Here is a 27,450-nt window from a genome sequence, read left to right as displayed (position 1 = left end):
GAAAAAAACTTAGATTAATACCAAGTGGCCAGTTGTGAAGTACAAAAAAACTGAAGATGGAAAAACCATGGAACACAAAATAAATGAATGACAATGAATGGGCATGGAAGTTCCCATGGGAGAAGAAGATTAATACCAAGTGGCCAGTTGTGAAGTACAAAAAAACTGAAGATGGAAAAACCATGGAACACAAAATAAATGAATGACAATGAATGGGCATGGAAGTTCCCATGGGAGAAGAACAACCTTTGGGCCTTTGTCATCTGCAACAAATATGGACATGCTAGTGGGCAGGATATTGACTCAACGAAAAACTCCACTTCTCATCTGACAATCTTTGTAATGGTATACCCAAGATCTATTATCTTTTTATCCCTCTTATTAGTTCTGGCTTGGGAATTGTAATTCTCTCAAATTCTGGTTTGATAATATGGTGGGGTGGCAGTCACTTATGCAACTTCTATCCTAGAATCTATCACCACTCCTGTAATAAGGAAGCTGTTGTTTCAGCAATCCTTTCTAGAAATCAATCAGCCATCACTTAGGGCCCATTTGGTTCACGGGAATAGGAGTCTGGAATTGGAATCAGAATGGGCCATTCCGATTCCAACTGTTTGATTGGATGGAATCAGAATCCCATTCCCATTCCTGATGGAATGGCATTCCCCCATTTGAGGGAATGGCCATTCCCTCCCCCTCCCTTGGGAATAAAATCCCATTTCAGCTGATTCCAATTCCCATTCCAGTTCCTGTTTGAACCACAGACTATGGGAATAGACCATTCCGATTCTGATTCTGATTCCAACTGTGAAGCAAACGGACCCTTAACGTTACCATCATGATACCACCTTCATCTTTTGATGTTTTTTTAGCTGATAAGCAACAAGGAATTTTATTAAATGAGACAAATAGCAATATACAAGAGTGGCAATCCCTTTACATTTACAAGTACAAAAGAGCCCATGAGAGCATAGCCCTTGCTATCTCTTCCCAATTACGTTATAAAATCATTGCATCACAATCGTGCCCCAAAAACATGATTCCTATTAATCCCTAGCTCTGCAACCAAATTGACAAACGAGTTTGCAGACCTCTGTATTCATCTAATTTTCAATTGTATGTTTCTTTACAACCACTTGAACTGTTTAATTTCATTCTTAAAGATCCATTAAATTTTCTCCTTATTCAGCAACTAACTTATCACCATCTTTGAGTCCCATTCAATGATTAGTTTCTCCACTTTCATGTTGACAACATTTTGCACTCCATATTTGTTTTTTTATCAGCAACCACAAGAAATATTTTCATTAAAGATTAAAGGAATTAGGTACAACAAGGAGATGTGAACAACAAGCATGCCCAATACGAGGCAAGCCTCCCAACCCTTATTACAAATGTGCCCAATATCTTTGAACCCTTTACTTAGCTAAATTGTCAGCCAAACTGTTAGCAGATCGTCTAACCCAACGCACTTGAATGTTCATGTCTTTTGACAGCCACTGAAATTGCCTGAATTCATTCTTTAGCTGCCAAGTGACCCCCTCTCCTTTTTCCAACCATCCCACACTACCTTCAAATCCCCTTCAATAATAAGCTGTCAATTCCCATAAATTCTTCTTTCACCGAGTCACCTTGCTCAATTGGGCCTGAAAATATTGCACAAATAATGTCTCCCTCATCCCTAATAACCCCTCCAATACCTGAGGGACCCAGGTTACCCGTAATACTACCATCAAAATTCAACTTCTTCCACCAAGCCATCGGGGGTGACCATACCTCTAGATGTTTATGTTTCCTAGAGGAAGAGCGAACAATTGTCCCCCCAATTCCGGAAAAAAAAATCCTCCACTCAAAAGTCTTAAAAAAGTTTCAAGGTTTTTACCTAACGAGCAACCTTAAGGGTAATGCAATTAATTACCTTCACCAAGCTCCTCTCCTCCTCAAAGATTCTTGTGTTTCTTTCTTCACACGCTGTCCAGCATACTGCTGCCCTTGTACATCTCCACAAAATCCTACCTCTTTATTTGTGCTTCTCAAAACAGAAGGGCTGAAGAGTCCATCCAAACTGGCAGGAGGGTTTCACCTACAGTCAAAAAGAGAAGAAAACCATTCCCAAATACAACAAACAAAGGGACAAGCTTAAGAGGTGGAAGGTAATCTCACCATTCAATTTACACAAGAAACACTAGTTGGGGGACAAGGCCCAATTTGGTCTTTTCCTTTGAAACAAATCACAAGTATTAATGCACCCATGGAACAGTTCCCCACAAAATGCACTGACCTTCGGAGGAATAGGGAAACACCGGATTTCTTTCAAAGGGAAGGTGCGGGGAGAGGAAGTGGAAACAAGGGAGTTAAAAAAGGATTTACAAGAAAACTGCACAGCAGGGTTACGACACCACCACCAAGCATTTCCCCCATCATCAACAAGGAAAACGGACTCTAAAACACTTAACAAGTTAGACACCAAAAGTATTTGACTCTCCAAGATTTCTAGTGAACCCCAAATTCCAATTCAAACCAGAAGAAGAAGGGTGAGGTTGTAAAAAATCAGGGGAAGGAAATACATCTTTCAAAGGGGATTCACCCATGTTGATCTTTTGATGTTAACATTATAATCATATATTTTCAAGAGATGTGTAATATGAATTTGATAATAAACATCAGGTGTCGACATCCAAAATAACCTTAACCATAACAAGATTATATTATTTTGTGATTTTAAACAATGATCATATAGAACAAAACAGGGGTACCTTTGTAATTGTTGGGGAATTTCTTCGTGAAGGATGGACAAATTGTTGACTTATAGTTTCTGATGCCTCCAATGTTATTGAGAGCTGGAAAGTTTTAACAATTTAGTCATTATTCTCTGTGACTAGTGTAGTTCAACTTAAGTAATAGAAGTATCATATTTACTTAATGGAGTGCTCAGATGAACAATTACCTCAAGGCATCTCCTAGCTCCTTCATGAAAGAAGGTGAGAGTGCCACCAATCTGTGGCCAAAATGATATAAGAAAACCATATTGGACATTGGAAAAATTAAGAATATGGAGTAAATATATAAGCATACTAACCATGTCACTGAAGTAATAAGTTGAATCAGAGTTCTTTGGGCAAAATCGAAGCAAAACTTGGTCATCCAACCTGATATTGTAAGACTTTCCTCGAATAAAGCCTTCTGCTGTAGAAAATATTTGTGGAAAATAAGGTTACCAAGATTTACATAGACAATCATGATATCCTAGGATAATCAAGATAATGGAAGTGCGACAAATTACATGCTACAGATTCATCAGTTCCACATGTGGAAGGAACTTCTGTATCATTGGCAGGAATAAGATATGCATGCTTTGCCTGCTGTCTTGGAGAGAAAACTGGAGGCATCTTATTGGGTGACACTACATCTGTTGGCAACAATTTCATGATTCCATAAGTTGAATTTCAGAGCAAACCCATATACCATAACTAGCAATACCATGTTAAAGGCAAACATTGACCATTTCCATAGATAATAGACAAAGAATGGGACAAAGGCCAACGGTTTGTAAATGGTAAGGTAAAATTGAAGGGCTGAAATATATGACAAATTTAATGAAACTAATTCATGTTCCCAGAAATAGCAAACACGCACCATGATCATACGAGTCCTCGGCTGTAGAGAGACGTGGAGGTCCCATAGAAGAGAAACTTACACGGTCTCCTTGCATGCAGGGAGTTTCCTTGTTTGAATGCCTTGACAGAGATGATTTAATGGACAGAGATTTTTCAAATTGTAGGTCCAAATTTCCCTTTGTGGGATTGTAAGAAGAAACAGACGATATCTCATCCCTTGAACTTTCATATCCTTCCTCAACTCCATCAGATGTATCATTGGCTCTAGCCTGGAATGAATACAACCCTCCCAAACTCAGATAGATGTAATCATTATCTTAATAGTTTGCCTAAATTACTAGATGAAAGAATATATTCTGTGACTGGTTGAACATAACTCTAGAAGCATGAAACAAGATAGTCAAAAACCTGATACTATTTGCAAAATAACACAGGGAACAGAAAGGTTGAATATTGTCATTACTGCTTACCCATTCAGAATCTCCATTGTTCTCTTTCCAATATATATCCATTTGGAAGGCCATGGCAGGAGAGGTCCCTGCCAATGTTGACAGGAATAGTTAAGTTTCTCATGCTTCTTTTACAGTCTATATGCCAAGAGAAAAACTCACCATCACTTTGATCATCTTCATTTAGAAAGCTACTAGCCTTTTGTGTGACCCATATTTGCAGTGGAATACGATCTTCCTGCAAGGATCAGAGTTTACAAATATAACAAAATGACCTAAGAAGAAGAGGCAATAAAATATAAAGACTCTGTGCTTTTCTCCTTTTTCACATTCTCATTGTTACACCATGATGATGAGTATGGAAGAAATGCAAATGTTGAGGTGGATAAGTGGGAAAATAGAAAGGATAGGATCAGAAATGAACTTATTTGAAGGTCAAAAAGGGCATGGGTTGAAGTAGCAAGAAATGATTTGAGGGTCCATAATTTAACAATGGATACTGTAGAGGAGATGGGCCGAATGGCCCTTAGGCTGTCATTCTATGTTGTGTTTATGTTTTCCTCTGTAATGGGCCTTATTCTAGGCCCATACTCTTATATACTCTATTTTTGTAATTTCTTGCCCACCCAAGGGCCTCTCTGTAATAATTCAAAGATTAACTTAATAAAATGTTTTAGAGTGTTAGAGGGAGGTTTAGTTCGAACCTCTCACTCTCTAACTCTCATTGCCGCCAGCTCTCTCTCTCTCTCTCTCATCTTCTTAATCTTCTCTTGTTTGTTTTCTAGTTTTGCATCTAATTTCAAGCAGTTCTATACTTCAAGAGGGCTGTTTTCAACTTGGTATCAGAGCAGGCCAGAGCTTGGCATGACCCTCATGTGGTTCTAGTCCAGCCGACTGCATGAGGATGTTTTAGGGCTAGAAGTTTAAAGTCATTCGCCTGGTTCTTGGAGGTCATTGGAGGGTGCCCAAGCCTCTACCCACTTGGAGAATAGTTCGGTGACCAGGAAGAATCAGAGAGAAAGGTGTTCGGCCTGATTTGAAGCTCAAATCAGAGATTCACATACTGTAAGTTACCGCAGTTATTGCTAGGTTATTTTCTTTGCTTGGGAGGGCTGTTAAAGTACTCGAAACCCCTCTCCATTCTGCCCTACTGTTCGGCTATTGCTGGACTAATTCAACTCAGAGATTTCTGGGTTATTTTGGGGAGCAGTTCGGCTATTGTTGGACTGTCAAGTTGCTGAAACTGGTTTGGACTCAGTGGTATTAGTCTCTAATTCAGCCCAGCCTTTTCTTGGACCTATACGAAATACTATTGAAGTGGTTTCTACTAGTTATCAGTAGGGTGTTAACTACTGCACACAGAGTGTTTGTTAAAAAGGCCTCTTAAGGACTATGGACTGTTATTTCTTTTCTTTGGGACAACGGTTGTTGGGGACTTGGAATACTTTGTGTTTGGAGGTCTGCTGGTTGCCCCTTGAAGGCTGAAATAGTATTTCTTCTTCTAGAAAGAGCTGCCACCGAGCTTGGCTGTCACAATTGTCAAGACTGAACTGATTTTGTGAGCTGTGTGGTGTTGCCGATTCAGCTCAAACCAAGTTCATCAAGAATCCCTGCACTTTGAGAAACTTATTAAAACCCTAATTGGAACCTTTTCATGATGGACTTTGGGAACCCCAGCCAATTCTATGTTAGCTATAACTACAGTTAAACTTGATGGGACCAACTACTTGGCATGGTCACAATCAGTGAAAATCCATATTTGTAGCAGAGGAAAATGGGGGTTTGTTTCTAGGAGCAAGAAAGCTCCCCCATAGGACGATCCATCTTATGAGAGATGGATGCAAGAGAACTACATAGTGCTTGGGTGGCTTGTGAATTCAATGTAGCCACAGATTAGTCAACACTATCTTTGGATGAATTCGGTTAAGGAAATCTGGGATAATGTTGCAGAAACCTACTCCCAGAAATTGAATGTTGCTAGAGCCTATAAACTGAGGAGTGATGTGAAGAATCTAAGACAGGGGGAGAAATCCCTTGCGGCATACTTCTCAACCCTGAAATCTTTATGGCAAGAGATTGATCTGATAGAGGCTATAACATGGGATACCCCCAATGATGCTGAAACATACATGAAATTAATTGAAAGGAATAGGGTCTTTGAGTTCCTAACTGGGCTGAATCCTGAATATGATATCACAAAGCGGAACATTTTGTCCAAGGAAAGTGTTTCATTGTCGCAAGCATATGCTTTGGTCAGCAGTGAAGAGAGTAGAAGACAAGTACAGGTTCAAGGAGTTGGCATCAATGATCATTTTGCAAATATGGGGGTTAAAACCAAATGGGTTATAGGGGCTCCCAGTGGCACAGGAAAGGAGGTGGTCTATGAATATTGCAAGAAGCTAAAATACACCAAGGACAAGTGCTGAAAATTGCATCCCAGTCTTGTCCCTGTTCGGTTCCAGAAGAAAAATGATAATAGAAAGACAGGGAGTGCAAATGCAGCCATGGGTACAGATACAGAAGTTGAATCTGCCTGTGCACAGTTGGCAGCTATGAAAGTTGAATATGAGAAGTTTGGAAAGATGATAAGCCATCTTGAAGGTGTAACTTCATCATCCAACCCTTCTGGAAATTCAGCCACCACCGCATTTGCTCATTTAGGTATAAGAGCTTCTACTAACCATGCATCCACCTCAGGTAATCCTAAGACCCCTTGGATCATAGACTCAGGTGCTTCTGATCACATGACCAACCTTTCCACTCTGTTTGTTTTGTATGATTTGCTTCCTGGTCGAGACAAAATCACCTTAGCTGATGGTTCTCTTGCTTCTATTTCTGGCAAGGGAACTGTCAAGACTACAAACTCGTTACTCTTATCTTCCACTCTTCATGTACCTAAATTAAATACCAATTTATTATCTGTAAGTAGCTTGACCAAGTTATTGAATTGTTGTGTAACCTTTTTCCCTTCTCACTGTGTGTTTCATGACCTGGAGTCTCGGAAGGTGATTGGGGGTGGCCATGAAGCGAATGGAATATACTTGCTCGACACTCCTGGCCAATGCTTTGATCATCCCAAGAATGCTGCCTTTGGTTCTACTTCTTCAGAGTCTGTCAGTCGAATTATGTTGAGTCATTGTCGGTTGGGTCATTTACTTCCCGAATTGTTTAAGGGAGTCAGTGTGTCGAATCTCAATTGTGAGTCATGTCAGTTGTCAAAGCATTGTAGAAACAATTACCCTATGAGCAATAAAAGATCTTTTCCTTTTCATATTGTGCACTCTGATGTGTGGGGGCCTTACCACTTATTTTCTATGGGGGGCTACAGATATTTCATCCTGTTTATTGATGACTTTTCTAGATTCACTTGGATATACCTAATGAAATCCCGTGATGAAGTCCCAAGACTTGTGAGGCAATTTCATGAGCTTGTTTTAAAACCTGAACCTGAAGTAAAACTCCTCTTGGAACAGTTCCGCTACAGTAACAATGGTAGCAAGTTGGCCTCCTGTGCGGACATGTAGTGATGGAGGGATTGGAAGGTGCCAAAATGGGTCGACTCCTCAAACGAGAGAAAGAACCAAAAGACTCCTCTAGAAACAACCCCCTTCTCTTTTATAAGACCCAATGGCTTGTTGGAGAAGCCAATTAAAATATTTACACATAAACCCCTAAATGTTTCCCTCTCACAAGCAACTCCTTAAGAACAAAACTAACTTCAAATGAACCCCCAAAAGATAACTTTTGTTACAAAAAGATCCAAGAGACCAAAACCTAACAGATATGCACCCAACTGCCCCTGACCAGAATCTCACTTATAAAATGACGAAAATACCCCTGGTCCCAAACTATCAACAAAACTACCAAAAACAGCAATTTGGGATCCTGCTACAAAACATGCAAAACAGAATACATTCACATTTTTTTTTTCAATTTTCTTCTTTTTTTGCCTCATCATTATTAGTATCTTGTTCCCACTTTGCAAACTTAGGGTCTTCAATTTTTGTCTTCACCTCCTTACCTGTAATGAATCATAACTTACCCCTTCCTGTAATAGTAAGTTTAGTTGATTGGGACCATTCCCAAAAGTTGGTCCCAGCAAATTTTGTGGTCGTTATCATGCCACTGGAAACATCAACATTTCTAGGAAACACACTGAAACCCATCCGTACATCCTTTGGTGATTCCATACCTCACAAACAACTATCTCAGCAACCAAGGAGCACCCCCAACACCCAACCAAAATACATACAAACCCAAAGAAAGGGTCAAACACGACTAAAGGCTAGAAAAGGGGCCAAAAAGCTGGCTGGCGGTAAAATAGAGGGAGAAGAAAAACTCCCAAAAATTTTTAATGTCTAGAAAAATACAAGACCACTTCTTATCATTCCCAAAATATAAAACAACCTAGAAGAACCGGGTTTTGCAAAATAAAAACCCTCAAACAAGAGATGCAAGCCTCTAAACCAGATTTGGAATTTCTACGATTTTCCACTTGAAAAATCCCAATAAATCATATAGGCATCAAACCACAATGAGACATATACCAAATTCATCTAAAATCAGAGTGAGTCAAATCCGATGGAGGTCTGACGTCAGCAACTCTCCCTCCGAGCAAAAACCAATAGAGAAAGACTCTCAAGACCTTCTAGTTGCTCTGATACCAAGTTGAAATATCTAGGGTTTTATTGCGAGAGAAAACAAGAAGAGGAGAAGAGAAGAGAGTTATTTTTCACTCTCTCAAACTTAAGATTTTATATTATTGAGAGAAATTACAAGTAAGCCCTCATAAGGGCGCCTAAATACAAAAGACAAAAAAGACAAGAATACCCTTACACCCAAACAATCTCAGCATTATCCATTAATGATCAGGAATAAAAAACCACACAGACTAGCTCATGGCTGGTTTTGAAGCTAGACCTCTTTATACACAAATACACACATGATCTGTTGCAAATACAAGTGTGAAAACCAGGCTACATGACCAATCACGAGTGAACACGCTAGTGTTCCATAAACATGGGAGCCACATTCTGGATTCACCCAATACATCTCTATTACCTTAAAGATCACCCTTTAGAGCTTTTAAAGTGTCCCTATATACTTCTTCCCCAACTAGTGCACCTGAAAACAGAATTAGACCGAGGGCTTCTCCTCCTTGCATCCATCTGATTGCCACTTGAGAGTTTCCTTACCCAAATTAACATGCAGGCCAAAGAATTTGTCAAATGAAGCACCCATATAGGTGATATCGTTTCCACCCTCATTAAGTCCCCTTGCTCAATTAGACCTGAGTAGACAGAAATTGTGACCAGGCCTATTGCTTGGTGTAATGGAAAAATCTCAGGTTGACAAGTACAGGAATGAAGGTCCGAGTTTGAGAGAGGCTACTTTGTGCGAAAAAAATACTAAACTTAGTTTTATATCCATCCCACCCTTCCCAAGACCCCAGCCAGCTGGGACAACGTTAGATAACCTCTAAATTCACCACTTATATCTGATTGGGCTCATATTACCAAAAGAAAACCACCCAAGTTCAGTTTGATGGTGCCAACTAAGGAAGGGTTCAATTCCTCAATCAACAGATCTATTAATTGATGAGTAGGCTACACTATTCAATTCCTGACCCAATTGCATAATACAAATAAATGTCAAGTGTCATCAAGTATCAAACAGCCAGAAATAAAACCTAGAACAAAATTGAGAACCTTTGGTTATTACATAACTGAAGAAAGTGATTCTCATGCTTGATCAGCATCTCCAAAACACATCATCCAAAAAAAAACCAACTCTGACAAATTCATTCTCCATAATCATATACACCATTTAAACAATGGAAAAAGGTAAAATATTAGCACATATATTAGGAAAGAAAGAAAAACTAAATCAAGAAAGAATATGGGCTAGAACCAAAAGTTGGATCCATGAAAGTAAAATACTAAATCAAGGAAATGCAGGTCAATGGAAACACCAAAGCACAGAACAAGTGACCCAACCATCTGAAAGTATAAAGAGAATGAACTGTTGTAGTGATGCAAATCTAATATATATATATATATATATATTAAAGGTCTTCAGACTACAGCCCCCCACCATTCAAACACGTGGCCTTCTCATTTTTTTGGAAATCTAAACACATGGCATTTTTTGAGAAGTTGTTGTTAAAGCCCACAACCCACTACCACCATTCAAACAAGTGGCTTTATCATTTTTTGGAAAGCTAGACACGTGGCAATTTATGAGATATTCTTGCTAATGCCCATAGCCCACTAGCAAGCTACAGCCCCCCACCATTCAGACATGTGGCATTCTCATTTTTCTAGAAAGCTAGACACGTGTCATTTTCTTAGAAGCTGTTGCTAAAGCTTACAACCCACTACCACCATTCAGACACATGGCATCTTATTAATTCAAGAAATAAGATTCAAAAAGTGGGTAGTTTCACTCCTAAACATTCTCAATAGATAGTTATTTATTAGCTTAACACATGTTTACCCAGAATCTATTAAATACAAATGGTGGGAGCCATTAAAAGATTACCATAAACCCACGTTTGTTTTTAAATGATTTTTTCAAAAAGAAAATACTTTATTAATTACAAACTTGATTTAACTTTTAGGAAGCAACCTAATTTAACTTTAAAAATAAATAACTCAAAATAGATTTATTAGATAAATAGTACATACCAGATAAAGTGCGTTATTGTTTACCAATAAGATCTCATTTAATATCTTAAATCAAATTAAAAACACATAAATTAATAGTCGGTTTCAAATAAAATAGGTCAGAATAGATTGCCAATTACAAAGATGTAAGACCCATATTAGTTTTTTTTAATTTAATTTTTGATAACTAAATAGTAAACTTCAAAAACTGATTGTGCATTAAAGTTATGTAAATTACCAGAATTTAGTGTAATTAGAAAATCTATTATAACAACAACACTCAGTAATTAAATACTAAATATTAATAAAAATATAAGAAAATAATAATTACCATTACTAATTAAAAATAATATTAATCTTTAATAAAATAATTAAGTAAATATTACATTTTGATTAATCTTTAAATTTTTACAATAAAAATTTTAATTATAATAATTATTATGATAATAAAATCATTAATTAAATACTTACTAATAACAGTAATAATTAACTAACTAAATATTAAAATACAAATATTATTTAAAAAATAAAGAAATAATAATAATAAGTTAGACCTTTTTTGTTTAAACAAAATAAAAATTATCAAAAAATACTAGCCCCGTACTTAGTACGGGGTCATTCTCTAGTAAACTAACAAATGAAAATATAATCCATCTCTGAAAGACCGAAACCCTATAGAGCTACTAGAAAAATCATCAAAACTAACCAGCTGAATCAGATTCTCTAGGGACTCTTGATGAGGATGACCATTCTCCAAAGTCAACCATCGTCCAGATAACATGCTTCTGACATGATAGAGATAGCGAATGGCGGTACCCCTGTATGATGGAGGTATGACCTTTGGTAGCTCTGTTCGCACCAAATCTGCAGAAGGTGCAAATGTTATAGAGAACAAAATAAACAAAAAAAAGTACTGGCTCAAAATGATGTTAAGGGGCAAAAATGCTTGCTGTAGATAGAGAAAACTTGAGTAAATCTGAAGCGTTTTCCAATCTGTAAGTGCCAATTACGATGCAGCACAATTAATCAAGAATATATCAATCAGAATCTATCTATACCATGAACAGCATTATCCAATGTAACCAAGTCTTTCTGAATGCATCCATAATTTTTTTGATTGGAAATGGTAACTTCATTAAAGATCCTTTTTAGTTTAGAGTACAACTGTCCACTCCTTGTGTAGGGTGTTGATCCAAAAGACAAAATCAAATTACAGCACTACCCAAAACATATTGTCCTTGTCAAATAACATAGAATAGAATAACAAATCAAGGAGAAAACAAAAGAAGAGGAAATAGAGAGAACACCAAGATTTAACATAGTTCAGCTTGGTAGCCTACATCAACGGGAGGAGAGATAAAATATCCACTATGAGAACAAGAGATACATGGCTTCACTCTCACACTCTTCTTCAAACCCTAATCTCACACAACAACTAGCTTAAATAAACAAAAGAGATACATGGCTTCACTCTCACACTCTTTTGTTCACACTTTTTTCTTAATATGATGAATATAATAATATCAAATATGTGCATAAATGTTTACTATAAAATTTCTATATTTTGTATTTTTTGTGTTTTTGTCTTTTTTAAGTATACATTATTTATTTTTTGAAATATTTATTATTTAATTATAACAACATGGGTTGACTCTTTTGACCCAAAAGGGTGGACTGTTGACCCGTCATCTAGACAGGAAAAATGGTTTCATTTTTTGGAAGTTTTCAAACTTCATGTTTCATACACATCAATAATAGAAAGAATTTTTTTTGATAAATCATTAATAGAAAAATTTTTTGTTTATCATATTTATTTTTACTTAATATGATTATGTAATATTACAGATGTACCCAAAAATTTCTATCTTTTGTATTTTTGTATTTTTAAATTTTATTATTTAACTATGACATTATGGGTTACCCCATTTGACCCAAATAGTTGAACCACCGACCTGGTTCTTTTTGCAGCTACAAAGGTTACAGGTTGGGGAAGAATATTGGAGAGCATCACAGAAAAGTTTGTGCTTGAGTGTCCGGTTTCTGTTTTTCCGTTTGAGGAGCGAAGAGATTCATTATAAGATTTTTAGGACTCCCATTTAATCTCTGGGTCAAAGTTTCCCTTGACAGAATAATCAAGACTTTGGGAGGAAATATTATTAAATACAATATTTCAGATCTAAAGGCGGTGAAGGTTCAAGTTTCGGGGTTGAAGCCGAGTGATGTTCCTCGAGTCATTGATCTCTTTTCCGACGACTTATGGTTAAAAGTCTGGTGTTTGACAAAATTTGAAACGTCTTTGTGGAGGAAGAGTTCAAAGGTTGAAGTAGGATGGGTGACACATGGAAAAGGAAGGTTGGGGGAAGTGGAAAGGTTGCAGGGGCAAGCATTTTTGGTATCTGAAAGGTTGCACTTTAAGGATTGTTTGGGGTCTATACTCGAAAGTGAAGATGTTTCAAATGGTCTTGATATTCGAGAAAGGGAGAGGGGTAGTAATTCGAATATTGATGAATCCCATGGAGGGTCCACATCAGACTCGAGTATGGGCCCAATTAATAACAAAAACATAAAGTGGCATTTTGGGTCTAGGAGTTCTAATGTGAGAAGAAAGAACAATTCTTTGAACCAGGCCGGGTTGACGTTTTGAATAAGAGGGGACCACGTGAGGGTTTAAGTGGTCAGGTGCATCGAGGACCTAACTCATTTAGTAGGCCCTTAGAGGATGGTAACATTCGTTTACTGTCTTCCCTAGTCGTTAGCTCTGAGAATCTTATTTTGAAGAAAGTGGGCAAAAAAAAGCAAGTTTTCCATCAAATTCGGTCAGAGGCGATGTAGTTTCATCCTAAGGGTGGGTGGGCAGGAACAAGCAGCTAAGAGCGAAAAAGGCAATAAGTTTTAAAAACTGATTTCCTCACCCTGTTAAAATAAAAAAGAAGAGACTTGGGAGTGGGTGATCACTAAGTTTGTTCATTCAGGCGATTTGTGCGAATCTAGGACCTTGGAGACTGAGGTAATGCCAGAGAAGTTTGACTCCCAAGAAACCTTAGTGGCTACTCAAACCAACATTTCACAAGGAAGGGCAATGGACAGGACTAGAACAGTTTCTCTTGAGAAAGGTTCTCATAGTGGCGAGCAACTTCTGTTAGTTAGAGAGGGGGTGAACCAACTTCACAAGCTTAGTAGTAAGGGGAGCGTGGAAGACATTTTGGAGAGAGCAGAGGTGGGAGAAAATGAGGAAGGCAATAAAATGAAAAGTTCTAACTTCAATGGTACATATAGATGCTTTTGTCCCATTGTTACTGATAACAGGGAATTGAGCATGAAGTTGGAGACTCAAAATGCCAGGGCCAAAGATGGAGTAGGGGTTGAGGAGGAGATGGAGTAGGGCCTAAAAAAGCAGACATGAGGAGACCAGAAACCAAATCGATTGCTACGAGGATGTTCGGCAATATGAGGAGGTGACGATTGGAAAGTTGGGTGTCAATTTGGGTAGAAAGAGCAATCCTGAAGTGGAGGGGGATCAAACCAATGAAATAACAAGAAAGAAAGTGCCTAGTTTGAGAAATCATAATGTTGTGCATGTGACCAAGATTTTCGCTAGGCTAAAATTGGGCCTGACAGGAGCAGGCCCTACAAAACATTTCAAATGGGTATATAGGAGAAAAAGATTAAGAGATGTTTCTACCTAGAATTGGCCAGGGGCAACACTGTCAATTTTCTTCCGAGCCGAGGCGAGGATGAGTCATTTGAGGCTTGGATGGGCTGAAGGCTGGTAGGCCCGTCCTACGAGGAGTGACAAAGGAAAAGCATCAGAGGCCTCGGGTGAGTACCCAAGGCAGAGACTACGACGGTCAAGTTAGTCCAAGGTAGTATGAGGTGGATGAGGCCTGAGACTGAAGCACTTAGATGAGGTCACAAGTAGTCTAAGAGTCCTTAGATCTGTGTTCTAGTATCCAAGATGTTTACCTTGAGGGGGTTGCCCCCAATTTATACTTGAGCTTCTTGGAGGTAGGTGTGCTCGGACAGTCCATATGCAGTCCGTACGCGAGGAGCGCGGTCACCCGAGATCGCCAAGTGACCCCGCACTATTGGTTCTGGAATGCATGCTGAGCTCTGCTCTGTGCGTGCCTTGATTGGGTCCACTCTGAATGCTGCTGTTGCATACGTGGTGTCGTCCCATTGGTTCGGGCCAGGTGCGCCTACATCAAGAGATAATGGGATGCATGGTATGGATCATTGGGGGACATTGAGACGGTCTCAGTCATTAGCCTCCCTGGAGCCGAAGGAGCATCAGGAAAACACTTCGCGTGGAGGTGATCTCGATTCTGAGGTGAGGCAGACAATGCAAAAGGATAATAGTAATGATAAGGAATTAGGTCAAGGAGCCCTCCAAAAAATAGTGGACAAAGATGTTGCAATTGGGAAGAGCCTAGGTCTGTTTTATTAGGGTGGCGAGGAGTTTGCTAGAAAGGCTTTTGAGGAGTTTGAGTAGTAGTAGTAGCAATATATATTATACATGAAGTAAGAGATTTTTATAGGGAAGTCAAATAAGAAAGAATAATAAAAATCAACCTGACATACAAGCTTCATAGAAAAAAGTATTCCAGGTTCAACTACATAACCAAGGAATTTCCAAAGAATTTGTAGGATTGGACCTGGAACTCAAGGATATTCAAAAACATAAAATAAAAGCTACAGGATGCCAGGATAGGTATAAATATATTGATAAATAGCTGAGGTGCATAGTGGCACATTTAACTTACATGTTTTAGTGCTACCAAAGGACACAATCTGGTTTGAAATGAGGGATGGCGTTGAGCAGTCCAGGAAAACCTGTTCACCTGCAGAATGTTAAGTAATGGAATGAATCCTTGTAAGTATATGAAAAGAATCTATATTAGCCCGTTTTTTCCCCAAATAAACATTGATGCATCAATTAATTAAAATTTCTATTTATTTGATTGCTATTGTAGCTTTATGCAGAAAAGGTTTCAGAAATAAAGTAGAAGTTCCATATTTATTCAATAGAATTGGACCCAAGCTTCTGATTTGTTGTAATCCTGAAGTCTTAGCAAGAGTCAAATGGGAAAGGTTGTTTAATCATGCAATAATTTCATTACTAGTGTCTGTTGAAATGACATGCTTATAAAGGAATATGATTTAGATCTGATCTAATTCAAATCAGAGTTTATGCCAGACCATTTATTAACCAGATTGAATTTGGATTTACCTAATTCAATCCATTAGGAACCAATCCCATTCAATTATGTGTATGCATCTGAGTTTGATTAAACTTTTATGGGACAAAATGGGCATTAGGGATTTCACTAGAACAATGGCCTGAGATAGTAAAATAAGGTCTATTAGGGATTTGAGGGAAAAGGATTAAACAATCTAATCCTTACAGCATTTGGCCTTTCTTCCGACTTTCAAATAAGGTGTAAGAGGCAGCTATCTCTCTTAGCTGCAAATATTCTTCATCTTGAATGCACCTAATGCAGAAATTAGATGATTATCAAAAAGGGCAAGACAACTTGAAAAGCAAACACAACCACTTTCATGAATGCTTGACCATGAATCTTCTACCAGAATACCAGATAGAGAAGCAGTTGCAATCTCTATTCTCTACCTTCTCATAACCTCAATGCATAGTTTCTTTTTGGTTTTGTCATGGAAATTGGAAGTAATTCAATAAAGAATGAAAAATGAAAGATCTTTTCATCAATTTTCCCATTGATCTAACAATCATGATGAATTTAGTTATTTTTTCTATGAGTTCTCATACTTTGTAATATTAATGATGGATCCCTCCGTAATTGTACATGTAATATTGTGACTCTCTTTACTTTTTGTTTTTCATTCTTTATGAGTAATGGTGAATTTCTATTAAATGTGGTAAAGAATGATATCTACAAGTGTCTGAGGCTCTTAGCTCCTAAAAGTAGTTAAGCTAGTATACTCTACCTAACCCCTCCTTTTTTTCAACTTAGAAATTTTCCTTTCCCCTTTTACAAGAAAAGAAATACATCATCATCCCCACAAAGAACTGAACCCTATTAACCCCTTGTCTTGTGGCTCTTGCCATTGGATCTGCCACCACATTTTCTGCTCTATTTGTCCAAGACCATGTGATCACTCTAGCAAGTTCTTTTGTCTGTCATAAAGTATGCCAGTGCTGCCAAGTCCCCAAGGAATCATTCCTTAACAAACCCACCCACCACATTTTGGATTCACCTTCAAGCTCAACAATTCGCAAGTTCTATATTTTGCATAATGTTAATCCTTGGAGTAGAGACAGTAATTCTGCTCTTGTGGAATCTCCTTCCACTATGAGTCCAGAGCAAATAGCAAGGAAGTAACCACAATTGTTTTTCAAGATTCCAATACCCGAAGGTCCTGGATTCCTAATTTTTGGCTTGGTGAGACCCAAACAATACTTGTATTGATAAGAAGAGAAATTTCTTAGGTACTCACCCAATTTGTAACTTTGCAGAAGATATTATAAAAATATAGTTTCTTTGGTAGTTCCCCTGCCCTTGAAGATCCATCCATTTCTTTCTTCCCAAATAGACTATAGGGTATCAGTTCTTGCACATCCCCATAGTATTTTCCTCCTTTTCGTTTGTGGCTGAAAAAAGGAACTACTAAATAGCACTTCAAAGGAAATGCAGACTCCCCACTAGCATCACAAAGGAAACATTTATGAGGTGATAAAATCCCAATCAGGTCTCCTCATGTACAAAGTCTCATAAGAATTGATCTTCAAATATAAAACTTTCCAACAGAAAACTCTGATTTTGGGTGGAATAGGTCCATTCGAAGGGAATTTGATAAGAAAGCCAACCAAACCAGATCCATTGTATGTTAGAGATTTAAAGAAAGAAGCACACAAAGAATACCCCAGGAGAGTTTTTTTTTTATTTGATCAATAACAGAATTCAATATTATTAAAAAAAATCAAGAATACATACAAAATTTCAGGGAGAGATAAAATGACTTAACTCTCCCCCAAATAACAAGAAAATTACAGAATTGCCCAAAACAATTGACTCCTACCCACCCCCTGTTTGGACAAGTTATCAGCAAAGGCATTTGCAATTCTTTTCACCCAATGAACCTGGATTTCCACTCCCCTCAGCAGCCACTTAACCTCTCTTCTCTCATTAGCATAGATCCAAAAGCCATTACCCTTCCTTAACCAATTTAACACTAGCCATGAGTCTCCTTCAATAACCAATTTTTGGATAATATTATATTTATTCACAGTTTCACACAGCTGCATCTTGCTTCCATGGATCCTTCACTTGCGCTCTCAGCACTGAAGATTACAGCCCAACTTTATCTGAAGTCAATCTCAGTGAACTGAACACAAGCACTCAACTCATGGATAAAAAACTTCCGACGACAACAGTAGCGACCGGTGTGAAGACTTTCGATCTGGAAACTCTTTCAGAGGGACATAGCTTGATAGAGGTGACGGAAAGAAGCAGAGGAGCTTGGACAAGATTGACTTTAACTCTCGAAGAGGTGAAGTGGTAGAGAAATTTCATTCAAAAGGCAATCAGAGATACGAATCAAAACCTCAGGGAATAATATCGAACTGAACAGGGCAGAACCCTCCTCATTCAGACCCAAGAGAACAAGTGGAGAAGGTTCATCCGCTTGAGCAGTTTGGAAAAAAACCTTAAATGGAAAAACATTTGTTTACCTGAAAAGCCTTCTAGCGGAGGTTGGACGAGATTTGAAAGTGTGCTGAACCTCCTCTCCCCTCCAAAGGAATATCCCGCCCATCCTGACCTCTCTATAAATTTTTTCCCTCAGCTTCAGAAGAAAAGCAAAGTTATATAGACAGGAGGGTCTGCTTTCATTTCAGTGATTCACCAAGATAAGCCCTTCGGTTTGTGGAAGCAAGCCTTCGTTTGCACCAAGCATGAAGCTCTTTCTTGGAGGGAAGTGATGCTAGGTCTCTCGGCCAATCTTCACTCTCATGAGCTAGTAAATCTCCACCCCATCGATGCTGATAGAGCGGTGGAGAAGCCGCGGAGTTCATGCGATTCCCCGCTCCGTTCCTCTGTTAGAGCGCGGAGTCTGGTTCTACCTCTCAGTCGAAGTGGAGAAGACGACCGAGTCTCCTCCCTAACCCGCCGAGTCAACTCACCTCCCCCTTCCCAAAATAGGAGCTGAAGACTCTGCAGGAACAAAAAGCTTTCCGGGGTTCTTTCGTAAGCTAGAAGGAAGGAAACCAGCAGAAAAAGCCCTTTTGGAGAAACCTAAAGAGTTACCTAAAAAAGCTTCTTCTGGGCTCTATAAAAAAAGGAGCCAAAAAAGCAAGGCGGGCCAACCCCCTCTCGACTTGAATTTTCAAAATTCAATTTTGAACCAGAATCTGGGCTGGCCCCCAAACAGGCCTCATTTAACGGACCCATATCAGAAATAAGTGCTGGACCGAACCTCCCCCAAAGCCCATCTGTCAAGATCGAGAGAAGTTCTGCCAGGCCCAAGCCCACCTGAGACCTCTTCCTCTCTCACCGAGCCAATGCCTGAAACTCCCCCAAGTTCAGGAAAACATAACAGGGAGGTTTTCAGGCCTCCTTCATCTCCAGAAGAAGAGCCAAGCTCATCCTCTCCACTCGAGGCAGACAAATCCGAATCTGAAGAAGAGGCAAGTCCCTACAAAACAGAGACTGAACCAGACCCCAGGGAGGTGGCGTTCTCAAGGGCTAAAGCTCTGTTTTCTGGAAAGGAAGCATGGGGCATCATGGATATCCTCGAACAGACACTCCTCGTTCACCCTGAATATGGAACAGATTGTGAACCAGCAAGCCTAGAGAGAGATGGAAGACGAGAATCTAGCCTTCGAACCAGAGTTTCTTTTTCTCCCTCCCATACCCCGCTTGTCTTTCATTCTTTGCCGTCTCCAAATCTGGGCTCATTTTACTTCTTCCCTTTGTGTTTCAGGTTTGAACGGAGACCTCTCCCAACCATGCATTAACCCAAGAACCCACAAAAAGTCAGAGGAAAGGCAGCTCAGTTCTGATAGACACAGACGGGACAACAACCCGGGAAGAGAAGTTACCAAAATGGCCAGGAAATTGGGGATAAGCAAAGAAAAGGGACAGGACTCAAAAAAGGGGGAAGAAGCAGATCAGAAGGCTGAATTTGTGACCATTGGCAAAAGGACCTCAAAAAGGGAGTTAAGAAGACTTCAATGGGGAATGTCAGATCAAAAAACAACAAGGCCTAGGGCGGTTAAGGGAAAATCAGCAATAGCAGCTCAATGAAATTATTAAGCCGGAATGTCAGAGGGTTGGAAGGCCAACTAAAAAGATGTCTGGTAAAGGAAACCCTGAGAAGAGAAAAACCAGATATTGTCATCCTTCAAGAAACAAAAAAAAAAAAGAAGTGGATAGGAAGCTTCTGAGAGCAATTTGGGGAATCCGTGGCAAGAAATGGGTCTTTCTTCCAGCTTTAGGTGCCTCAGGGGGAATTATCCTAGCATGGAGTGAAGAGGAGGTTTCTGGTACTGAAATAGACAGAGGAGAGTACTCAATCTCTGTCCTTTTCACCAATAAGTCTGATGGATTTAGTTGGATTCTGACAGGAGTATATGGGTCTAATGCACCTTCAGACAGGCAAAGTTTTTGGGAGGAATTGGATGCTCTCCACGAGTTTGACGGAATCCCTTGGGTTCTAGGAGGTGAATTTAACGTAACAAGGTTCCCTCAAGAAAACTCCAACAGAAGAACTACAACTAGAAGCATGAGAGGATTCTCCAGTTTTATATCGAGGTACAACCTCTATGACCTTCCTCTCCACAACGGACAGTTCACTTGGTCAAACCTTCAAGAGAATCCAATAAGCTGCAGACTAGATAGGTTTCTGGTTTCCTCGGACTGGGCAGAGAAATTTCCAAATCTCCTCCAAGAAATCAGACTTCCCTGTACTTCAGACCACTGGCCTCTAGTCTTGAGAACAGATCTGCCTTTGAAAGGAAAACACCCATTCAGATTGGAGAAGATGTGGACTCATCACAAAGATTTCCTGAAAAATGTAGCTTTATGGTGGAAGGAATGTAAAGCTGAAGGTTGGGCAGGGTACAGATTGCTGCAAAAGCTGAAATTCTTGAAAAGAAAACTGAAGTACTGGGTGAGAGAAGAGTTCAAATCATTCACAGAAGAAAAGAATGCCATCCTCATGGAGCTGGAAGAGTTGGACAAAAAAGAGCAATCAGGAGACCTGGATGGAGAAGGAAGAAGCAGGAGAGATGCTCTAAGGAGTTCGTGGGAAAAGGCAATCTGAAAAGAAGAAATTTTTTGGAGGCAAAGGTCAAGGGTCAGATGGTTAAAGGAAGGAGACAACAACACAAAATTCTTCCACAGCTATGCATCAGGTAGGCGCAGAAAGAATCTTATCTCAAAAATTAAGGTGGACCATAGGGAAGTAGAGATGTAGAGATCACTGAGACTTTTCTAAACCACTTCAAATCTCTTTACTCCAAGGAAAGGGCTAGGTGCTTTAACTTAAGAAACTGGGAAGGGCCGACTCTAGCAGAAGACAAGAGAATTTGGCTTGAAAGGGAATTTGAAGAGCAAGAAATTAGAGAAGCAGCCTTTGATATGGATGGAGATAGAGCACCTGGGCCTGATGGGTTCCCGATCTTCTTCTTCCTGATCTGTTGGGAGGTAGTAAGAGAGGACCTTCTGGAGGTCTTTAAAGAATTCCACTCCACGGGGGTGGTCAATAAAGGAATTAACTCCACTTTCATATGCCTCATTCCAAAGAAAAATGGTATCTTGGAAGTAAAAGACTACAGGCCAATAAGTCTAGTAGGGAGTGTGTACAAAATAATGGCAAAGGTGTTCTGCAAAACGACTCAGAGAAGTCCTAAAAGAGTTCGTTTCGCAAACCCAGTTTGCTTTTGTGAAAGGAAGACAGATTGTAGATGGCATCCTAATTGCAAATGAAGCCATAGAAGAGAGAAGGAAGAGTGGAAGAAAGGGCCTTCTAGTGAAACTAGACCTTGAAAAAGCTTATGATATGGTTGATTGGGATTGCCTGCTCCAGATTCTAAACTTGAAGGGTTTTGGTTCAAAATGGCTGCAGAGGATGAAAGGCTGTATTAGTTCTACCTGGTTCTCGATCATGATCAATGGAGAGCCTAAAGGTTATTTTAAGGCCAGCAGGGGTCTACGGCAGGGGTGTCCCCTCTCCTTGTTCCTCTTTACAATGGTAATGGATGTTTTCAGCCAGCTTATGGAGAAAGCTAAAAACCTCAATTTAATCAAAGGTTTTGAGGTCGGAAGAGATGCCATAAATGTTTCCCACCTCCTCTTTGCTGATGATGTCATCTTATTCTTAGAAGCCAATTTGGAGAACATCTCAAATGTGAAAAGAGTGCTCCAGTGTTTTGAACTAGTATTAGGGCTGAACTGCTTAAGGTAAATTACTCTAAGAGCAGCCTAGCAGCAATAAACCAAATTGAAGAGTCCCTGATGGAAAGTTTCAAGGAAACTCTGAATTGTCGAGTGGAAAATCTCCCCCTTTCTTATTTGGGCATGCCACTAGGAGGTAACCCAAAAAATTCAAGCTTTTGGGAACCTGTGGTGGAAAAGTGTGAAAAGAAGTTAGCTACTTGGAAAAGCTGCTACCTATCAAAAGGGGGTAGAATCACTCTTATTAAAGCCTCCCTTGTGAACATGCCTGTCTATTTCCTATCAGTATTTCAGATTCCTGCAAGAATCAGATCACAGATCGAGAAAATCCAAAGAGATTTCCTTTGGGAAGGTGGAGGTGTCAAGAAAGGGCATTAGGAATCGGGCATTTAAAAGAGAAAAACATTGCCCTTCTTGGAAAATGGCTGTGGAGATTCCCCACGGAATCAAATTCTCTCTGGACAACTATCATCACCAGCAAGTATGGGTTAAATGCAAATGGTTGGGACTGCAATCTCCAATCAAACCGATCAGCTCTCTCTAATCCCTGGAAAGGTATTTCTTCTATTCACAACCTCTTTTTTTCTTTCATTAGATACAAGGTGGGTAACGGTAATAGAATAAAAATCTGGACGGATTTGTGGTGGAGCAACTCCACGTTAGCAGATCTGTATCCCAGGCTCTACAACCTTACTATAAATAAGGGTGCAACCATCTCCCAGTGCCTTCCCATATCCAGCAATGAAAGAAACCTAAACCTGAACTTCAGAAGACCCTTAAGGGATCCGGAGATCAGTGAGCTAACTGAACTCCTTTCTCTTAGTGAAGCCTACATCTCCCCAAATTCCCAAGATTCCCGAGTCTGGAAACCCCACCCTGGAGGTGAGTTCTCGTCCAAGTCTTTCTTCAAAGCTCTGGTTGCAGATACTCGAGACAGTGATTTCCCTCACAAGAAGATCTGGTGCAAGGTTATACCCTCAAGAGTGAGTTTCTTTGTTTGAGAAGCTTGTCTGCAGCGAGTGAACACTTGTGAAGGAGAGACACTATGCTTATGTGAAGGAGAGACAACAGACCACCTCTTCATACACTGCCCAGTAGCTAGCAGCATCTGGAACTTCTTTCTTCAGTTAGTCGGCTTCAGTTGGGTGGCTCCTAAGCATCTGCAGGATCTGATTTCTCAGTGGCAAGGAATAGGTCTGAGCAAGAGAGGTAAGACCTATTGTCTGATAATACTGCACACTGTTCTTTGGGGAATTTGGGAGGAAAGAAACAATCGGCTGTTTGAAAATAGGTCCAAATCTAAAGGTGAACTGATCAACCACATCAACCACTACTGCAACTTGTGGGCCTCTAGTTCTGAGGAGTTCACGGGAGTTAGTATCAATGATCTCAGCAGAAACATATATAACTTCCTGGTTTCTTCCCCTCCTACCCCACTCTCTACCAGAGCTCCTTTAGTTAGAAGGGAAGGAATCTGGACTCTCAGCTTTGATGGAAGTGCTTATGGTAACCCCGGAGCTGCCGGCATTGGAGGAATTCTAAGAGATGAGAACGGCCACACATGCTGGGTTTATAGTGGTCCGATTGGGATAGCTGACTCAACAAAGGCAGAAGTGTTAGCAGCTCTAACAGGGATTTGCCTAGTCAGCAAACTGGATATCCAAAGCTTCTCAATTGAAGCTGACTCAGCGAATACTATAAGATGGTTGGAACAACAGGAAACTGGACCTCGGAGACTTCGTCACTTCCTATCAGAGGCAAGGGACCTCCTGGCTCCTTTGAATGTTTCTCTAACCTGGATCCCAAGGGAACTAAATGCAATGGCAGATGGTCTAGCAAAATTAAGAGTTATTCTAGAGACTCTGTACTGTGATTCCTGTCCTCCTGTGTAATTCTCAGGGGTCTAGCCCCTCTTTTGTATTTGTACACACTCTTGTTTACCTCTCCTTTCATCAATAAAATTGTTAACTTTTCTCAAAAAAAAAAATTTGGATGCTCAGCTCCTTTGCTTTCCTTAGCCCTACTAACAATGCAAACAGTTCAGCTCTAAGAGAGTCACTCAACCCAATGGGACTTGCGTATAATACAACCACCTTCCCACTTTCATTTCTGATTACACCTCCAACACCTGATGGTCCCAGGTTGCCTTGACTACTCCCATTGAAGTTTAACTTCAAAAACCCCGAGGGTAGAGGCGACCACAGAGGGCACACCATTGATTGAATCGGCACAGAGGAGGCCACTTCCTTCCAATTGTTTAGCAGCATACCCATAGAGACATCAATAAACAGCTCCAAAGTTTTTAGCCATTGCATCACCCTAATTGTTATGACTTCAATCAGCTCTTCTTTCTTTCTTTTTTTCTCAGAAAAGGTTATTTGATTCCTTTCTTCCCACAAAGTCCAACAGATGGCAGTTCTCAAACATCTCCACATGATTTTACCTCTTTTCTTCGGCCACCTAAAGAAAGAAGCAGCAAACAAACCTTGTATGCTTGGGGGAGGGAACCACCTGCAACCAAATAGATCCATAATCCAAACCCAAATATCAGAACTGAAAGGGCAAGAAACTAATAAGTGGTAGAAAATGAACAAACCAATCTAAGCTGTATCTTGTGAGGTAAGTGCAACCCCTGCCCAGCTCAGTTATCTTGAGCAGTTCGTCACTGGATAAGGTTACATGGTGAAAGGAAAAACATTTGGATTCAACTTGAAGGGACAAGATATGGGTAAGGTTTAAAACAGAGCTACTGGTTTAAGGTATTGTGGCTTTCACAGAGTGGGTAATGATTGAAGCAGGGTTACTGGTTAAGGTGTTGTGGTTTACAAGTTGTGGGTGAGGTTTTCATGGAGGTTTGGCAACGTTTCTGGAAAGTTCAAACTCTGATACAATTGCCATTCGCCTGAACGCATAGCTTTGATCCCAACTTCATAAACTTCATCTCCCAATACCTAGAACAAAAAATCTCAGAAAAAGAAACACCAAAACAACCAAATAATTCGCTCGGAAAACTGATTTTGAACACTAAGGGAACTCTTCATTCACACTCGGTAAACAACCCTTTATCAAGATGAAAGAATCAAGAAGCTGATAAAAAAAGAACACAAATAGGGTGACAAACTACACACAGAGTTAGAAGGAAGAAGAGACGAATGGCAGTGGAGGAAAGTTTTAGGCTGGCGGGGAGGTGGAGAAAAGATCTGAGCATTGAAACGAAGAGATTCATCTTCGAGCAGGGACAAGCAAGAGGTAAAGAGTACCTAAAAGTCAGGGAAGGTAGCAGGGCTATGATCCTTTTACCAAAGGAAGCCTGTTTCTGGCTGAAAGGCTTCGTAGATGGAACAGTTAACTCAATCAAGGCAGAAGGGTGGAAAAATTCTTTCGGCTACTCTGGAAAAAGATACAAAGCGGTTCTGAAGAGGAACGAGAGAGGCTGGTTTTTCACAGTTTCAGAACACTTTGGCATTAATAAAAAGCAGATGATTTGCATGCCTGAAGGTCTGAGGAAACAAGGGTGGGCCTCCTTTGCTGGCAGTCTTCAATCTTTCCTCTTGAAAGTTGAGAGTGAGGCAGCAGAAGAATCACCAAAGGGAAGTAACTCCTCCTCCCAGTGGTTACCTAATACCAACCTGGACCAGACCCCTGTCTGTCAAGAAGTAACAGTAGCAAGCTCAACCATACGTCGGAGATTAACAGTTGAAGAAGGGAGGAAAAATTGGGAGCACAGAATGGTTCTAATGGTTGAAAGGGAAGTAAAGGACTGGACAAAAATCCTAGATGCAGTAGCACAAAAGTTAAAGCTGGAAGGTGATGCTATACTATTGCCTTTCTCTGAGAAGAAAGCTATCCTGGAAGTTGATGTTCAGAAGTGGAGCTTCAACATGATACAGATCGATGGCGGATTGGTACAGATACAAAAATGGGTCCCAATCTGTAATGAAATCGAACCAGAAGAAGGTAGCTTTTGGATTAAGTTGCTAGGACTTCCTTTTCACCTCTGGAACGAAACAACTTTCGAAAAAATAGCAAAAACCTTGGGTGGAGTAGTGTTGGAGATAAACCAGAGGAGCTTGTGAGCAGCGGAACTTAGAGTTGCAGGACTGAAACCAGAACAAGTGCCCCATTCGATTGAGATATGCTCGGATGGTGCCTGGTACAAAGTTTGGATTGCCTCAGAAGCTGAGGCGTCGCTTTGGGGAAGACAAACAGCTGAAAAGGGAGATGCTGAGGTGGCCGTTTGGAGTACACGTGGCTTTCAGGGGCTGAAGAAGAAGACTGGTACAATGAAAACAGAAGGGGATGTGACAAGAGGGGGTTTGGGTTCAGATGGTAATAACCAGGGCGCACACTCTGAGCCGGTTCGAAGATTGGGTGAGCTGGATAGCATAAACACTCTTAGAGGCCCACGTGACACTTAAGTTGTTACGCGGGTCGGGAAAGAAAGAGGGAGATAATAGATGAAAAATCCCATTTATCATCTTCCAAAACTGCGCTGGCCGAACTGAAACAAAAGGAAAAATGCCAAACAGAGAGAGAAACTCGATCTCTGTGTTGGGTCCCTCGACTGGGTGTTGAGGAACAGGAAAGTAGGGCAGCAGATCGCCCTAATCCGCGCTAATTGAGGGATAAGAAAGAAGAGAGGGATGTAGAAGACCAAGGGTGGATAAGCTGTGGTTCAGACAGTGACTTTGAGGAGGAGAGTTCAGACGACATTTCAAGTTTTGGAAGCTTTGAAGATGAAGGATCTCAAGAGGACCATAACAGGGAGTCCCTAAACTTGGACCTCCTATTCCATGGAGATTTGGTGGGAGAACAAGAAGGGAATGAGGAGGCAGATATGCACAACACAGAGGCTGAAAACAGATAGACTCACAATCAAAGAGGTGGGGGACAATTCTGGTGCTCAGAACTGGAAAAGCCTCTCTCAAGCACTAGTGCTGTACGGAAAACCGAGGTGTTAGCTTACGTTAACCTAGAACTGAGCAAGAATACATCACAGAATGGTAAACAATTGGGTAAGGGGAGCAGTCGTTGTGAAAACAGAATGACGGGGAATATTTCACTCCAAAACGAGGAGACAGAAAACTCCAATTTTGACACACAGGGCTTGACAACCATCTGTCCGCCTACAATCCCAATTCCCTTTGCCCAGCCGAACCCAGGTAACCCTGCTAACCCTATTCATTTAGCTTTTGCTACTGATGCGGCTTCTGCTTCTCTTGTTCCAGATTCCATTCCCAGTCCAGTCTCAGAAGCCCATGAGAAGGAGGCACATTGAGTCCTCAAGGAA

At 40.2% G+C, this 27,450-nt stretch overlaps 1 protein-coding gene across 7 annotated transcripts in view; it reads right to left on the bottom strand.

Moving 5' to 3' along the window:
* LOC104592759 (uncharacterized) overlaps nucleotides 1-27,450 on the bottom strand; it is a 40,150-nt gene that overhangs the window by 2,688 nt on the left and 10,012 nt on the right. For 2 of the 7 annotated variants that reach the window (XM_088901464.1, XM_088901463.1), the window contains exons 3-11: nucleotides 15,492-15,569; nucleotides 11,438-11,595; nucleotides 4,229-4,304; nucleotides 4,088-4,155; nucleotides 3,637-3,886; nucleotides 3,284-3,409; nucleotides 3,080-3,186; nucleotides 2,948-2,998; nucleotides 2,757-2,840 (exon numbers count right to left, since the gene is read on the bottom strand). In XM_088901464.1, the coding sequence (XP_088757590.1) occupies nucleotides 2,757-2,840; nucleotides 2,948-2,998; nucleotides 3,080-3,186; nucleotides 3,284-3,409; nucleotides 3,637-3,886; nucleotides 4,088-4,155; nucleotides 4,229-4,304; nucleotides 11,438-11,595; nucleotides 15,492-15,569 (998 nt within the window). Of the gene's footprint in view, nucleotides 1-1,185; nucleotides 1,647-1,918; nucleotides 2,084-2,756; nucleotides 2,841-2,947; nucleotides 2,999-3,079; nucleotides 3,187-3,283; nucleotides 3,410-3,636; nucleotides 3,887-4,087; nucleotides 4,156-4,228; nucleotides 4,305-11,437; nucleotides 11,596-15,491; nucleotides 15,570-27,450 lie in introns of those variants that run through there. The other 5 variants (XR_016084164.1, XR_016084163.1, XR_016084165.1 and 2 more) reach the window with 5 other exon arrangements.

Source organism: Nelumbo nucifera, chromosome 3 (genome assembly GCF_055504915.1).
Source record: "Nelumbo nucifera cultivar China Antique chromosome 3, China Antique-T2T, whole genome shotgun sequence".
NCBI lineage: Eukaryota > Viridiplantae > Streptophyta > Magnoliopsida > Proteales > Nelumbonaceae > Nelumbo > Nelumbo nucifera.
Note: the sequence above shows the minus strand (reverse complement) of the source record. Positions and strands in the feature narration are given on the sequence as shown.